General features: G+C 42.5%; 1 protein-coding gene across 1 annotated transcript in view; it reads left to right on the forward strand.

The window, feature by feature from the left end:
- sorcs2 (sortilin-related VPS10 domain containing receptor 2) overlaps positions 1 to 16,368 on the forward strand; it is a 261,561-nt gene that overhangs the window by 221,076 nt on the left and 24,117 nt on the right. The window contains exons 8-11 of the mRNA XM_078281836.1: positions 701 to 790; positions 8,593 to 8,772; positions 13,783 to 13,929; positions 16,252 to 16,354. Of these exons, the coding sequence (XP_078137962.1) occupies positions 701 to 790; positions 8,593 to 8,772; positions 13,783 to 13,929; positions 16,252 to 16,354 (520 nt within the window). The remainder of the gene's footprint in view (positions 1 to 700; positions 791 to 8,592; positions 8,773 to 13,782; positions 13,930 to 16,251; positions 16,355 to 16,368) is intronic.

The raw sequence follows: 16,368 nt of genomic DNA on the forward strand, positions 1-16,368 counted from the left end.
CTGTTCGACTGCCTGAGAAAGTCTTGAAGTGGTGTCATCCGAACTCAAGGCCTTAAAGGGTCTTGAAGGCTGTTGAGTAAGGCATTTCAGTCTTACATTCAGCATTAGACGTCTTAAGAAATGTTGCGGTTTCTTGGTGCGCTGTTTTTTCCGATGGGTCTACGCTTGATTTTCATGCTTACTTCACTTGCCAAATTGGTCTTATATTTCACTCTAACTGGCATTAACAAGGTCTTAAAATGTCTTAATAAATTTGGCTTAATGGAACTTGCAGACTTCCCATTTTCTTCTCTTTCCTTTGCTCCCCCTTGTCTTTGCTCGCTCAGTCTATCATCTGTTCTTATAACCTCTCCCTCTATGTCTTTCTCTCTCTCTGCCTTTGTTGGCGCCTTTGCAATGAACCCAGCATTTTTCTGAAGCATAATTGTGTGTTTCTGACATATTTAGTGCCAGGAAACCCACGCACCTTCAAAAAGTAAGGAGGGGACCCTTTTTATGCGAGACACAAGCCCAATTTGGAATAAAATGACACATACAAAGCCTCCCATCCTTACTTTTTGATAGTGTACGGGTTTCCTAGCACTGAAAGACAAAGTTTGGACATCAAATAAAACATTCTCCTCCGTGGTCTGAAACAAGAGGAAATTGGAGGGAAAATGATTGTTATACTGACACTGCGTGTGTTTTCTCCTTTTCCCAGGTCACCACAGGGAATCGCACCAAGCACTACGTGTCCTATCGACGCAACGAGTTCGTCCAGATGAGGTTCCCCAAGTATGCCTTGCCGAAGGTAAACCACACCAAAAAATAACACTTCTTTTCCACTGCTGATCCCAAATGCAGCGTATTAAACTTTAAGTATTTGCCAATGCACAGTATTGATTCGAAGCGTTGCGTTTACTGAACAAAATCGACTTATTTTTTGCTCTTTATTGATTTCCAAAATATAAAAAGACAAGACCAACAAGACATAAAGATACACACTGTAGGGTTAGACCAATATACCAGGCCCATATTGGCTTTTTCATGAAAGTCGGATATTGGCCAGTCAATCATTATGATGGACGTTCCTCTCTGATCCTGAGCTGCTAACCCTAAAAGAATTCAGGGAAGAAAAAATAAATCAGTCTGCGTTTCAATGGAGAGTTTTACTGTCCCATGATGGTCTAAATGCTGTTTCAGAGGCTTTTGCACCCTGGCGAGAATAAAATTCTGGGTCAAACATATATAAATACATACAGAGTTTTGCCAGTATATCAGTATCGACATTCAAAAAACCCATATTGGTCAAATGCTATACACACAGACAAACATAAGAAAACATAAGAATAAAACAGCTGCTTATTTTTGACGCCATGTTTCAAGAATTACCTGTATTGTAGGCAGAGGTATAGCGTGGACGTATTGAAGGGAAGTTTAAACCCAAGTTCTCCATAGTCTAGAAACATACGCCATGTCAAAATAAAGTTCTTAAAACACTAGTTACCACACAGAATTGATTTAGAAATACTCTCCAGAACTTGCACCATCCTTTGCTTTGATTTCTCACATTTTCTAACCTTAATGAGTTCCAGGCTCTTTTCCAGCCACGCCCTGCTTCACATTTACACAGTTCCACACATTCACACCTGAGCTGCCGAGTACAACCACAGTCTTCTACTCATACTCGTACTCAATCTTATAGTAATATTATAGTATAGTATGTAAAAATAGAGTGAAGAAAGTAAACTTGACCCAGGGATTCTGGAGCATAATAATGATTATTCATTAGGTGCAAAACACACTAACGTTTCGACGCGGGCAGCATCTTCATCAGAGTCAAATCTGGTATGCCGATGACCCAGAGACTTATATAGCTAACCTCCCCAGGCCCATACAATTATCATATTAACAGGGGCAGGAGAGGAGGTCATAATCAGCCAATAGTGTTACACAGTAAGACCATAGGCAATTACAAACATTTTTCAATTTCTACTGGCCGGTCCGGGGATTCAAACCGGCAACAAGCCCGCTTCTCTTACCCTTTGGTATCGGTTTTTAGTGCTGGGGAATTCTCCGGTACCGGTAACTGGCCTGATATCTGATAGCGCCTACATAAAATATTCACCACTAAGCATCGATCCGGTCGCATCCCCTGTCGTTGATGGGGAAAAGTCACATAGGCGCAGACAATAAATGTGCTCCTCTTCAATACAAGACAAGACAGGAACCGCGGCCGTCAGAGTCGGCGGCACAGGGGGCCGTTTTAGCGTGACACCGCCTTGAGTGCTATTGAACTACATTGATTGAACTTGGAGCCGAGGGAGACGTCTCATGTATTTTTCAGCTCTATACCGAAAAAAAAGCCTTTAAGACAATCACTGCCATTGACACTCTGTCCGAGAAGACAAGACTGTGAAAAGTGTGTTTTGGAGAGACGCAAATGCACACACACACACACACACACACACACACACACACACACACACACACACTCTTGCTCTCTAGGAAATGTATAGAATTACTCTTATTCTACCACTTAGAGAGATCTTGAGCTTGAATTGCTTGACTACCTCAGCCCCTCAGTGATCTTTATGGAGGGTGAAAGGGATTGAATTGCACATGCACACACACACACACGCAAACACACACACACACACACACAAATGCTCTCCTTCCAACGAGGAGAAAGGATAGGGATCAATTTGATTAGCTGTGGCAGGAAGACGGTGGAGAAATCAGTATGCGTGTGTGCCTGCGTGTGTGTGTGTGTGTGTGTTTAGTTAAAGTATGCCCTAGTTGCTCGCTCTCTCTCTCTACATGTGTCCTCTTAGTTGGGTGAGCAGATAGGTCACACGTTGTGAAGCTTTTAGGTCGAGCGACGTAGACGGAAGGAGGAAAGGGGGGAACAGGAGAGAACTAGAGAAAGAAAGGTGGATAGAGTGAAAGAGAGAGAGATAGAGGGGAGGAGAGGAGGAGAAGGTGTGTGTGTGTGTGTGTGTGTGTGTGGGTGGGGAGTGTGGGGGGGAGTGTGTGTGTGTGGGGGGGTGGGGGGGGTGGCGGGGTGGAGCGAGAGGGAGGGAGTTTTTCAAGCCCCATGTTTTTCCACTGTGAATAATTGAAAGGCTGGAGGATGAAAAATGCAGAGGCCATCAGAGAAAGCAGTTTGCCTCTGTCCTGCGAGACCTGACCCGAGTTATGGATTAACCATCACACACACACACACACACACACACACACACACACACATACAGCTTGCTGGGCTGTGAAATCACAGGTAATAATTGTCCCCTTTTGCTCTTCCTCCATCCTCGCTCTTGCTGTCTATCACCCAGCATGTAATCGCCTTTCTGTCTTTTTAACCCTTATTTGCTCAAGCAAGATGACTCAGAACACATTTAATTACACACACACACACACACACACACACACATACACACAGAAAACACTAGTCAATTTAGCAGTTAAATGGTGAGAATACACCAAAAGCATCAATGTGTTCTCGATAGATCATTTGTTATGGTTCTTCACGCTTAGCATAAACGAAACATACACTATGTTGAGTGATAGTAGGCTAACACTTTAGCCTACATGTTGAGTGATAGGCTCCATGCTAACACTTTAGCATACACTATGTTGAGTGATAGTAGGCTCCATGCTAACACTTTAGCATATACTATGTTGAGTGACCTACATGTTGAGTGATAGTAGGCTTCATGTAACACTTAAGCATGGTGCCTTGGCGTCCATGTTTTTCTCATAACTTAACTGGTAAGTTCATCAGTGTCCAATCTCCTAAAAACTTTACTGTAAGCTTAAGTGACAGAACATCTTATGTGACATTTCAACACATTTATGTCAAGCAACATGGGCAAGGAAACACAATGTCTTGGAAAGCAACACATGTGCTTTCCCTAATGCGAAATAGGTACGGTAACATCTGTGTCATCTTTTCACTTTACGCTCCTCGATTCCTTTGATTCAACCTCACCCTCATTTTTTCTGTCTCAGCTCTTGTCTCTTATTTCTGCTAGTTTTATGCTTGTCTCGGGGTTTCAGACCTGAGTATGAGTTTTTGCTAGTGCGCATACATTACAGCTGACTAATCACACGGCTTATTCTCACTCATCTTTGTGGTTTGTTTTCGCCCTACATAGTGTAGTTGCATTTTTGGGGATGTGCATGGAGCGTCTCAGTTTCCATTCAAGTGTAAATTGGGCTTTACACTTCACCATCTCTCAATTTCCTTCTGTCTTAGCCTCTCCAGTGTTATTAACACCGACTGAGTCTGGGTCAAGAGAAGTTTGAAAGAGTTGAGTATAGGTTGCTTGGTCCTTTCATCCAGTGGACCGTGCAGCATCCAGGGCCCAGGATCTCTGATATTTTCCTCCCATGAGAGGCCCTTGTCTGTGGGGCGACTGTGGCCCCGCTGCCCCTGACAGTGATGGATGGAGGGTATTCCTTCCAGGGGGCAGTTAGTGATGCAGCACGAATAAGAGGGATGTTGGTAGAGATTTCCTGCTATTTCCTCTCGGGTTTCAGCCTGTTTTCTTGAGGAAGATTCACTTGAAACCAAGCGAGTGGCCTTTCTTGTAATCCCGCATTTGTCATGCCGGGCGCTGGGCTTTCCCATAACAATTTGTCTCTCTCTTACCTCATCACGCTCCTTTATGCTCCTTGAGCTGTGCTGAAATATAAAAGCCCAGTTCAAATGCCATGAGTTCAGCAGTGGGCCACAGAGAACACAAACAAATGCACCCTAGAGTTGTCACGATACCAGAATTTTGACTTTGCTATTACTATCTAAAAATGATGGTGAAATGGACTTTGCGCTTGCAGAACATATTTGGTGTAGCATCGAATGTTTATAAAATTCTATATTGAATTCAATCTTTCACGAAGTTATCAAAGTTGAAATTTTGGTGACCGTGACAATGCTAATGCCCTCCTGAAATGTATTTTCATTACAAATACCAGTTTGACAAACTGCCTTTGCTCTAGTCAGACATTCAAACGGTGTTAAATGAATGTTTTACATGTAGGCAGCTCATAAAAACAACTGGAATTACCTCATCCCCTGTTTCTTCTTAACCAAATCCTTTGAGTTGAGTTCATGTTTGCGCACGTTTGCTCACCAAGTGCACATATAAAGGCTATTCAACTGCCTATCACCATTATCCTGTTCATTGCAGGTTTAATGTATTGTACACTCAGTAGCGGAACGCTAAAAACATGCTGTTTGCCCACGGTGTTTGATCTGTAGGGTTACGCTGCAGACAGCAGGCTTAGCAGCAACCACTTCACAGTCAAAGACATGGTCATACAGGAAGTTTAAGCACATTATAGCGTGCGTGTATGTGAACATACAGCATGTGTGAGCATATGCATTAAAGTGTGCTGGCTGTACGCACGTGTGCACATATTGGTGTTTGCGTGCATTTATGCCTTTTTGTTTTTTGTGTATGCATCTATGTGCATGTATACATATTAATATTTTTGCCTGCATATCTGACTTCCTCATCCTTGACGTAGCCAGTGTAGGATTATGTTTTAGCCACAGAGCGCCACACTGGTGGGTGGATGGCGGACTCTGAATGTAAAAAGGCTGTTGGAGTTGAAGTTTGCAGTTTCTCAGTGCCGACTCCTCCTCGAGCTCCAAACCGCTGCCTGAGCCGAGCTGTCATCCATAAACTCAGGCTAGAGCAGGATGTCTTAGTGCAGGAGAAGGACAGAAGGGGAGAGAATGGGAAAGTAGATGGAAAGGGAGATGTAGGGAGGAATGTTCTCACCTGAATTCAAACAAGACACTGTCTGTGAGGGGGAGTGTGCATTTCCTCACTCATCGTCAATGTAGTGTAACAAATTACTATTTCAATTTCATGATGATATTATAGTTACCAGTCAATTTGATTGAGTGATTGGTTGGTTGTTGGCAAGTTGTTTGGTTGGCTGATTGCTTGATTCATTGCTTGATTCAAAGCTGATTGTCACAGTGTTTCTTAGAAATCAAGCAATCACTGCAAGTTGTGTCAGAACTAATTTAAAGTGCAGTTGCACAACTTTCTTCCATAAGAGTTAGGAGTGGTTCCTCTTTGTAAGAGTCATCCTAGCAATGTGCACACAGCGTGCAGAGTGATTAAAACAGTGTAGTGAGAGAATGTAAAAGAAAATGGAAAGGGAGATGTAGGGAAAAGTAAATGAGGAACATTCTCACCTAAATTCAAACAAGATACTCTCATGAACGGGAGTGTATAAAGTTATTACATTTCTTAGAGAGTAGTATAAGAAATCACTATTTCAATCTCATCATATTACCAATCAAACAACAATAAGTTGCTACTTTTGTTGTCACTCCCTCCAAATATCAGACTGAAGTTGAACTATCCAAAAACTACATCCCACCACCATCTGCTGATTCATTTTCAGCATAATTAGTTGTCATCCTCTCACATCAAGCTAGATTACATGAGATGTGGCAGAAAAGTTGACTTCCTCTCAATGGAAGTATTGCCAATACTTTGATTTTATCCAGTGGAAGGGTGACCAGAACATCAGACATCAATGCTGCTTGATTTCCTGGATCATTCACAGGAGAGGGAACTGATTTAATGTGATGCTTGAATGTAAGAGAGGATACCAACGACAGTGTTGGGGGGTATAATGGAAAAGTTATGAGTAGTGCAATGAATTACTGCCAGGGAGTAATAACTAAAGTAATATTAGTTTTGAAATAATGAGTAATGAGTAACAAGCCCAGCACTGCTCATAGTAGTGTAGATGAGAATGCAGGCAGGCACAGGAATGAGCACGAACACACTGACATTTACACTAATTAAAGAGGTTAGGGCAGAAATTGGCCTAACAAGCTTGGCTAAACACAATGTACTCCAGCCTCCCTACTGCGGCTGCCTGACTGGTATCTACTTTACTACTGAGGAGTGTCACAACTGGCTCAAAGCTTTGACAAAGTGCGACAAGAAACAACAGTCAACCAGAGCTGTATTCCAACTATAAACTACAAATACAGGAACTATATAGACTCACTCTATTTAGCCACTCAGTGTGGCAGGATGGTTTGATGGTTGGTTGGTTGGTTGGTTGGATGGTTGATGGATTGGTTAGTTGGTTGGTATGTATGTTGGCTCGATTCGATGGTTGATGGGTTGATTGGTTGGTATCTAGGTTGGTTGGATTCAGTGGATGATGGGTTGGTGGTTGGTTGGTTGGTTGGTTGGTTGGTTGGTTGGTTGGTTGGTATGTAGTTTGTATGGATTTGATGGTTGATGGGTTGGTTGGTGGGTTGGATGGTTGGTTGGATGGTTGGTTGGTTGGTGAGTTGGTGGGTTGGTTGGTTGGTTTGTTTGGTTGGTTGGTGGGTTGGTGGGTTGGATGGTTGGTTGGTTGGATGGTTGGTTGGTTGGTGAGTTGGTGGGTTGGATGGTTGGTTGTTGGTTGATTAATCAATTAATTGAAAGTTGTGTCAGTCAATAGAGCGAAATGAACATGCAGTTGCACAACTTTAATCATAAAGAGTTAAGAGTGTTTCCTTGGTATAATAGTCATCCTAGCAATGCACACAGCATGCAGAGTGATTGAAAAAGAGTACATTTATGAATATGAAGATCACTGCACAGCTTTCAATATGTTATTGCTCTAAACCTCAGCCATAAATCCAAGGGTAATTGAGGTGTAGGGCTTTTTTTCAGAGCATCAATGATTAGAGACACACCTTCTTGGGCACTTCCCCCCGCGCTCTGATGGCTTTATCTTCAAATGTTATGTTAATGTAATCACTAACAGTCACAGAGAAAGTGCTGACTCAAGCCTTGCGCCATCGTTACAGTCTTTCATGACTGATGAAGCCATTTGCATCAGAGGCTCACAAGCTCTGACAAGTACACCTAACAAGTTTTCTGAGCTGCCAGAAACAGTTTTGGAGGGGTAAAGCGTTCCCTTATCTGTCCCAGTTTGTTTCTGTGGCGCTGTAGCTCTGTATTTATCGGATTATGTTCTTTGGTTTGGCGTGAGATCGTTACTGTCAAACTTAGTGACTTTTCTGTGAATCAAACTTCACTGCTTTTACTGCTTTATCTATCCCCTCCTCTCCTTTACGGTCTCATTTTCTCTTTTCCTTTCTTGTCTCCTTTTCTATTGTTTCATCTTCTTTTTGTCTGTGCACTTTTGTTCACTTTCTGTTCCTTTTCATTTACTTTTCGTTTGCTTTACCATCTACTTTTTATTTTCTCTTTTCTGCTCCTATTTCTCAACTTCTCATCTCTTCTCTTCCACTTTTTCTTTTGTTCTCTTCTGTCCATCTCTTATCTTCTGTAATCTTCTCTTCTCTTGTTTTGCCTCACACGTCCTTCTCTTTTCTTTTCTCTCTTCTTGTTTCCTCCCCTCTTTTCTGCCAATTTCCCTTCTCTTCTCTTGTCTTCTCTTATCTTGTCTTCTCTTCTCTTCTCTTGTCTTCTATTCTCTCCTCTTCTCCCCCTTTTTCTATAAATCCCTGTCCAATTCAATCACCGCTGATTCCAAAAATATTGACTGTCCCTTTTTCAACCTCCCTTCCCCCCTCTCTCCCATCCCTTCATCCCTCCCTCTCTCTGCCTCCAGGACGTTCAGATAGTGAGCACAGATGAGAACCAGGTCTTCCTAGCCCTCCAGGAGTGGTACCAGTCGGATACATACAACCTGTACCAGTCGGACCCCCAGGGCATCTACTACTCCATCGTCCTGGAAAACGTTCGCAGCACTAAGCAGCCGGAGGAGAACGTTCTCATCGACATCCTGGAGGTGAGATGGGGGGAACACCGACACCTTAGGCCTCATTTTAAAAAATGTACTTGGATTGAATTTTCAGCAGGATCGGAAGATAATTTTTCACGTTATGCTTACGCCTGATATATAGACTGCGTATGCTTGTTTAAAGTAGTGTCCCTGAGTCTTATGCACCTGCAATATGCTGTATAAATTGCAAATGAACTTCAGTTTGAATGCTCATCAACATGCATGCAACACTCATTGTCCTGTAAATAAAGCCAGTACAGCCATTGTTGAATACAAATTTATCATAGCAGATGTTTATAAGATATTTGATCCTGTCTTTAATGTAAAACACCTCGGTGTTCATAATGAATCTTCCTCATGCCTCAGTTTGGCACCTTGATATGAAGTTATGAAGACTTAAAATTCAACTCTAAACCTTTAAGATTAAACTAATTTTGAAGATTGATAGCAACATCATTAATATTTTTAGGCCACTTCATATGAATTAAAGCCCACTGTGGGGGTTCACAGCCCTGCAATACCTCACTATATAACCAGCAGGTAATGTTCGTATGTCAAATATAAACCTGACAGAGAAATTACCGTTTCCACATCAAACTGAGATTTCATAAATTACTTTGTTGTGTTTTTCTGCATACACCACCAGGTAAGATTAAATATGATCCTAAGACCTTTCTATAAATGAGGCCCCAGGTCAAGTCTTTGAAAATCATGGTCAGTCGGGTATGGCAAGGTGTGGGAATTGCCACATGAGTCCACATAAGTTCTGATCTACAATCTGTAGTTATTCACTTTATAATGTGCAGAGATCAGGCAAAAATCACAATGTTCCCTATAAGCTGATAGTTTGGTGATTTATGTCAAATAATTTATCACATTGACCAAATAATAATACCATGTCAGTCATCAGTCATTGCTCAGCATTTTCCCCATACATTTAATGGATATAAGCGGCTTTCAATGTTTTGATGGCAAATTATATTAAATGCAGGGACTTTGCCATAGCTTAGGGTTTATTGAATTGATCCCACAGTACTACTAACTCATTTTAAAAAGTCACAGTGTAGGATTTTCTCCTAATATATCATCGTCAAATGAATTTTGATAATGATCATTGCTGATATTGATATTGATAATGATATTCTATAGCACCAGAGTGACTTACAGTATAGTAGTTTTATCAGCATATTTGATTATTTCCGCTTGATGTGGAACTTACCATTGTATTGTCTACAGGAAGAGATTTGATGCAGGGAATTGAGCCAGAATATTTCCAAACTGAAACTAATAGCATAAAACAGATTATTGGGACTAAAAAAGAGTCGAGCATTTTTGTTTTTGACTGACTTTGAGTGTGTTGGGTGTTTATGCATGGGGTGATGATGATGACGGTAGTGGTGGTGGGGTGTGTGCGTGCTAAACCTTGTGGCTAATTGCATCCATTCATGGAAGCTCTAGTTTCCACATTGAGCCGCATTTTTCAACTCACTTTGTTGAATACTAACCTCGGTATGTTAACCACGTACATGCTTTGAATCTGAGTGTTCACGCTTACAGGCACTCTTATCTATCCGCCTCTTCCTTCTTTTGTAAACAAGGCACACTAACAAGAGGTAGCTGTCTTTCACAGTGCTGCGCCGCCACTAATTTCAGTCACAGCTTGTCATCGCCAATGTAACTGTAGTTAAGTAGTAGCATCTCGGCGGAAACGTAGGATTTTTCGAGAAAAGCCTGTGGCTCTGAGTAGGTTGTAAGCTGAGGCCAACCTACATGTTCCTTCCAGCAAGAAGAGGAAGGAATTTCATCAGCCTGAAATTCCTGCAGTGCAACGGAGGTGTATCATGTTGACGTAACAGTAAAAAATGTTTCCCAGCCAATACAAAGTTGGTTGTGAGTGGTCAGTGGTCACTGAAGTGTCTCCTTTCCATGATGGCCACTCAATTGCCATCATAGAAGGTGGCCAGGTGGCCTAGTGGTTAAAGAGACCTTCCAGTTACAGGAAGGAAGCCAGGATGAAAAAGGGGCACCTGGTTGAGAGAGGAAAGGGAAGGGAAGGGAAGGGAAGGGAAGGAAAGGGAATCTCAAATGGTCAATGCCCACTAGATGTGTCTAAGAGGGTTGGCGGGTGTTCTATTGGTTCGAGAAACCTCCCTGTAACCAAAGGTCCCAGATTCAAACCCCACAACAGCCAATGTGTGATGTATGGAAGCCCATTCCCTCCACGGAATTCTGACTTTTTTTTTCTGTCGCAAAAAAAAGGCAGAATTGTGAGATATAAAGTCAGAATTGTGAGATGTAAAGTCAGAATTCTGAGAAGTAAAGTCAGAATTCTGAGACAAAAAGCCAGAATTCTGAGAAAAAAAAAGTCAGAATTCTGAGATACAAAAAAACTCACAATTGAGTCATTTTTTATATTATTGAGTGTCGGGAATGGGCTTCCATAGTTATGCTAGAGTGTCCTTGAGCAAAACACTGAACCCCTACATGCTCACTGCTCTGCATAAGAGTATTAGCTAAATGTCTAAAGTGTAAATTGTATGCACATCTAGAGTTCGTAAAGGGACCCCTTCCACCGACCCAGCCAACTACACGCACTCACATAAAACAGGCTGCAAGTATCATGTTGTTCCCTAGAGAATATGCAAATATACACACATCGATGGCTGTGTGTGCAAAAGAATATATAGATACGCTCACACACATATGAAAAGCTCTGGTCCCAAAACACAAAAATGTGTTCTTTATCTCAAGCGCTTTGTGATGATCGTGTTTGCTGAGGGCGCTTTATGAATACATTTGACTCAACTTGGATAAGTTGAGCAGAGATATAACACCCTCCTCCTAAATGGATATGGAACGAATGTGTTCAGCATTCAATGTCTTGTTTTATTGAACGCAGTCTTGCATTTGTCATCAAGACATCTGTTCAAGGTCTTTGAAGTGCAGCGGTGACTGATCCTGATCTTAAAACACCCGTTTTAGACCTGACTTTTTTTGTCGTTTTTTTTTTTTCCATCTTGTACGTTCTCGCGGTCAAGCCATCATTCATCCCTGTGTCACCCGCGCGTTTTGGCAAGGTCTCTAGATGAATGGGTGGAGGGGACACCGAACGAGGGGGAGGAGAGGAGAGGAAGAGGTGTTGGGAGGAAAAGGAGAGGAGGCGGCGGACCGTGGAGGCGAAGGCCCCGACTGCAGAATTCATTTCCTCCTCCCTCTCTCATCCCTCGCTCCGGGGTGCACTCTCATCACATAGATGGAGGTAGAGAGGCGAACGACATGGGGGGACGAATAAAGACTCGAGGCGGAAAGAGAGAGCGAAATAGATGAAGAGAAAGAGAGATGAACGCCGGCAAATGAGAGAGGGGATGAGGTATAGAAGAGCTGAGCAGAAGTAGAGAGATGAAGAAGAAGAAGCACAGACGAAGGGAAGGGGAGAAGGCGGAAGCCCGGAGAGAAATGAATACAGGCAGTTCGCTCGTACTTTGATTTAAACAGCTACCTTGTTTCACTCTATAAACATCAGTGCTACATAATAGATAGCAAGAGGAGCTGAGAGAGTCTAGAGACTGAGACATGTCTGACATGCTGGCTGGCTCTGGCTAAATGACTGTCTGGTCTCTCTTCATCATCGTCTTGCTGTTTTATGTTTCAGCTTCGGTGCCTGTAGCTAGCAACTCCGCAGCCGCAAAACCATAGAGGCTATATTGATTTCAGTGAATTAAACTTTTAGAGTCCTCCATTTCTGTGTCAGTGGTTTCCTTTCAGGCTCTAAGTGGCATGCATAGTTCCATAAGATATTGCAGCATGGATATTCTGGGTTTAACCACTGCAGACAGTTGAAGGCAGGTTCTCTTGTTGTTAATGTTGTGGTTGATATTGTGGTTCTAGCTAGTTGAAGATAAAGTCAATGTTCACATGAGTTTCAGCAGTTGTATTCTTGGACTAGTTATAAAAACTTCACCAGTCAGACCTGTGTTAAAGTAATAATCCATTATCTTTTCATATAAATAAATGTGTGTTTTGCTACTCTCTATCACCAATTGCTATAACACAATAGCGATTCAGCCAGTTCATGAAAGCTTTTACATTTGCTGTTCTAAACAGCTGGTAACTCTTTCCTGGGAAAAGTACTCGAAGCATAGGAGGTGATGTGTTTTATGTTTCCGGTTTGTTTGGAATAAACAGAAGAAGAACTGGGTAGTTAGCATGAGCAGTGATAGCCACCATGGCTGAACAGACAAAGAAAAGAGAAACTCAAACTGCATCAACAGAAGAAGGAAAAAGACGTCACAGTACTGGACACACTGTTTGATTGACAGGTGATCTCTGGGAAGTGTAGTGCAGAAACACCACAGCAATGAACGCTGAGCACCAAAGATGGAGACAAAAAAAAACAAGGATCTTGACGACTACCACTTTAAATAGTATTTCCACATAATATGATTGTTTTAACGTGCTTAGAGACCAGATGGGTTTAGATTGCCTGGAGGGATATAGTGAGTCCCAGACAGTTTACACAATCACAGGAATTATTGTATTTGAAAGTCTGATATACTTTATTGGAATTGACAACTTGCCAGACATTATCTGAATTATCTTAATAAACCCAACCCATCTGATACTCCAAGGGGAATAAAACAAACAGCCCGGTTCTCTCTCCTGTTAGAGGTAGACAGTCTAATGTGCAGCATTCACTAATTTACAGCATCATTCTCACACATTAAGGCCTGAAAGTTTATATTTACAAACGAACATAATTATATAACTAAGGGTGTAATAGCGAAGAGGCTCCTTTTTTGCCACTGACATGCTGATAACTGGATGTTATTATAGCTTCATCTTATTTTTCTTAAAACAAGTGAATAGTTCTGCCATTATGATGAGACAGCTCCACTTACTTCCAATGCAGCTGTTTCAATTTTAACTTGTTTCAGGAATTGTCAAGTGTCAATAAAATGTTAACCCAATTACTAGATTAAATGAGCTTCTGGGTTGTAACTCCACCTTGTTTCTCAGGTGCGTGGGATCAAAGGTGTCTTCTTGGCCAATCAGAAGATCGACGGAAAAGTGACGACCCTCATCACCTATAACAAGGGACGAGACTGGGAGCCCTTGGCCCCGCCCACCACCGATATGAACGGCAAGCCGGTCAGCTGCAAAGCGGTATGCATCACCCCTCAAAACTCTCTTCATTTCTGTTTTTTCCACCACTACCTCTCTGTATGAGCAGAAATATTGAGTTCACCCTGTTTAAAGTGTTTGAGACCTTGGAAGAGTTTCAAAGCAAAATGACTGAGATGTTGATTCCAGCCATTCAAAGCTTCCCAGTTCTCCACAACTTTTATTTGAAAGACTACAGGAATAAATGTCTCAAAAACAATGCTTGGAGAAAGGCTGTATCAGTTCTTCTGTTTGTTATTGACTAATGCTACCTAGTAGCACTTGTTATCTAGCTATGGTAACTGATCAAAATGAAGTAACATTGTGAAAGGCAATACCAAAGCTACAAAAAATACATGATTTGCTGGTTCAAAACCTTGTAGCTGCAGACCAGTGGATAGATGCAATCAGTCAGAATAGAGCAACACATCAACCAAGCTGCTTGCAGTGTGAACACACAGTGCTGCACTATGAGGAATATTGGTGAGATGCCTGTCTAGCTCCTCTATGCGTCTTGTCAAAGTCGCTATTGCAGGGCTAGACAGCAAAAAGCAATGAGTCAACCATAGTCAGACATCCATACATCATACCTCACAGAGGGAGAGAGAGAGAGGGAGAGGGAGAGAGGGAGTCTTGTCCTTTATTTGAACCATCACTCTATTCAACTGACAGATTTGAAGGCAAACACAGATATCAACTCATCCCTGGGATCTGGGAATCATAAAGAAATATGTTTGCCATCGGCTGAGGCGCGCACACGCACACACACACACACACACACACACACACACACACACACACACACACAGGTGTTCGCTGAGATATTGACCTCTCTTCCCTTTGTCCTCATCCATTGCTCAACATAATAGCAGGGCCTTGCAAAACAGATGAGTTCTATCAGAGCCATGTCTTCGCCACGCCAAGTCAGCTGCTATCCCGGCCTTGTTTATCTCCGCGGCCCGCCACGGCGTCGGGTGTGACGGCTCAGAGAGAGACAGCTTTATGTCCGACGCCGGCATCGCACATATCACCACACTGACATCGCAAGTCACCGAGCCAGACAAAGTCAGAGACTAGATGTACTATCCAATGTGTCACTACGATAGACAAACCCTGCCAACTTAATACACTGCCTTGCCACCTGACAGAGCCTGGGTGAGAGTAATGGCCTCTCGCATGCACCGTAGCAGTTTATAATGACGCCTAAGTGAAGTGTGTTGTACGGTTTGTAGATTAATGCCCACAATCTGCCTTTAATCTAGTGCCTAATAGTGCTGCAAAGTCGGTTGAGTTGTTTTGTTTTGTTTTTTTTTTTCCCCCTGTAGAGATGTTTATTGTTTGTGCGTAGGACACAGACCTTTGATTTGACGCAGGTGTGCAGTGACACCATCTGCACTGTTGCCGGGGGAGGGCTGACTGTGTCTTACTACAACAAGACAGACTGGTATCTAAATGTCCCCCCTGTACTGAGACTGCCAGTGAGCAATATGGCTGTGAATACACAGAGGCCAGAGGTAATTTGTGCTGGGATCTCACTTAAAGGTGAGAAAAACAACAGCAGTTTCTTTGGAATAAATATAAGAAGGTAGAAGGAATATAAGAAGTCATAATCTACATTTAGTCTTTATTATTACAGTATGTTGGGACAGTGCCGACATTGAGCACGCAACACCAAAGCAATGACCACTTATCACCAAAGGCAAAATCAAGAAAAACAAGAATATTGCAGATTATCACTTGAATGGCTTTTGAAGCACCCACACTAAGGTGTATTTGTAGTAGGATTATCAGGTATGTTTGTGGTAAGACTAATTAAACATGGCTGAACAGGGTGGCTAGAAGGTCCTGGGTTCTAATCTCAGCCATGGTCCCTTCTGAGTGGAGTTTGCATAATCTTTTCGTGTTCGCATGGGTTTCCTCCCACATTCCAATGCCATGCAAGTCAGGTGAACTGGAGACTGTAAAATACCCATAGGTGTGAATGTGAGTGTGTTTGTCTATCTGTGTTTGTCTGTGTATGTGTTGGCCCTGTGATGGACTGGCAACTTGTCCAGAGTGTTTCCCTGCCTTCCACCCAATGCATGCTGGGATAGGCTCCAGTCCCCCTGTGACCCTGAATAGGAATAAACGGGTATGAAAAATGAACAATGAAATATCACTTTATAGGTCAACTGAAGTGATATTCTAAACTTATTTTTATGTGAAAACATTGTTTTGAATACACTGCGAAACAATCTGATGAGACAGTGGATCGGATGGATGTGTTTTGGATGAATGAGACCTTTAACCTCACATTAAATGACAAGATGCCTTTCTTCACCTTAGCCGGACTGCCACCTCCATCTCCATCTGCGCTGGGCGGACAACCCCTACGTCTCCGGGACGGTCCATACCAAAGACTCTGCCCCGGGTCTCATCATGGGAGCTGGTGAGTCTCCAGAA

This window comes from Centroberyx gerrardi, chromosome 23 (assembly GCF_048128805.1).
Source record: "Centroberyx gerrardi isolate f3 chromosome 23, fCenGer3.hap1.cur.20231027, whole genome shotgun sequence".
Taxonomy (NCBI): Eukaryota; Metazoa; Chordata; class Actinopteri; order Beryciformes; family Berycidae; genus Centroberyx; species Centroberyx gerrardi.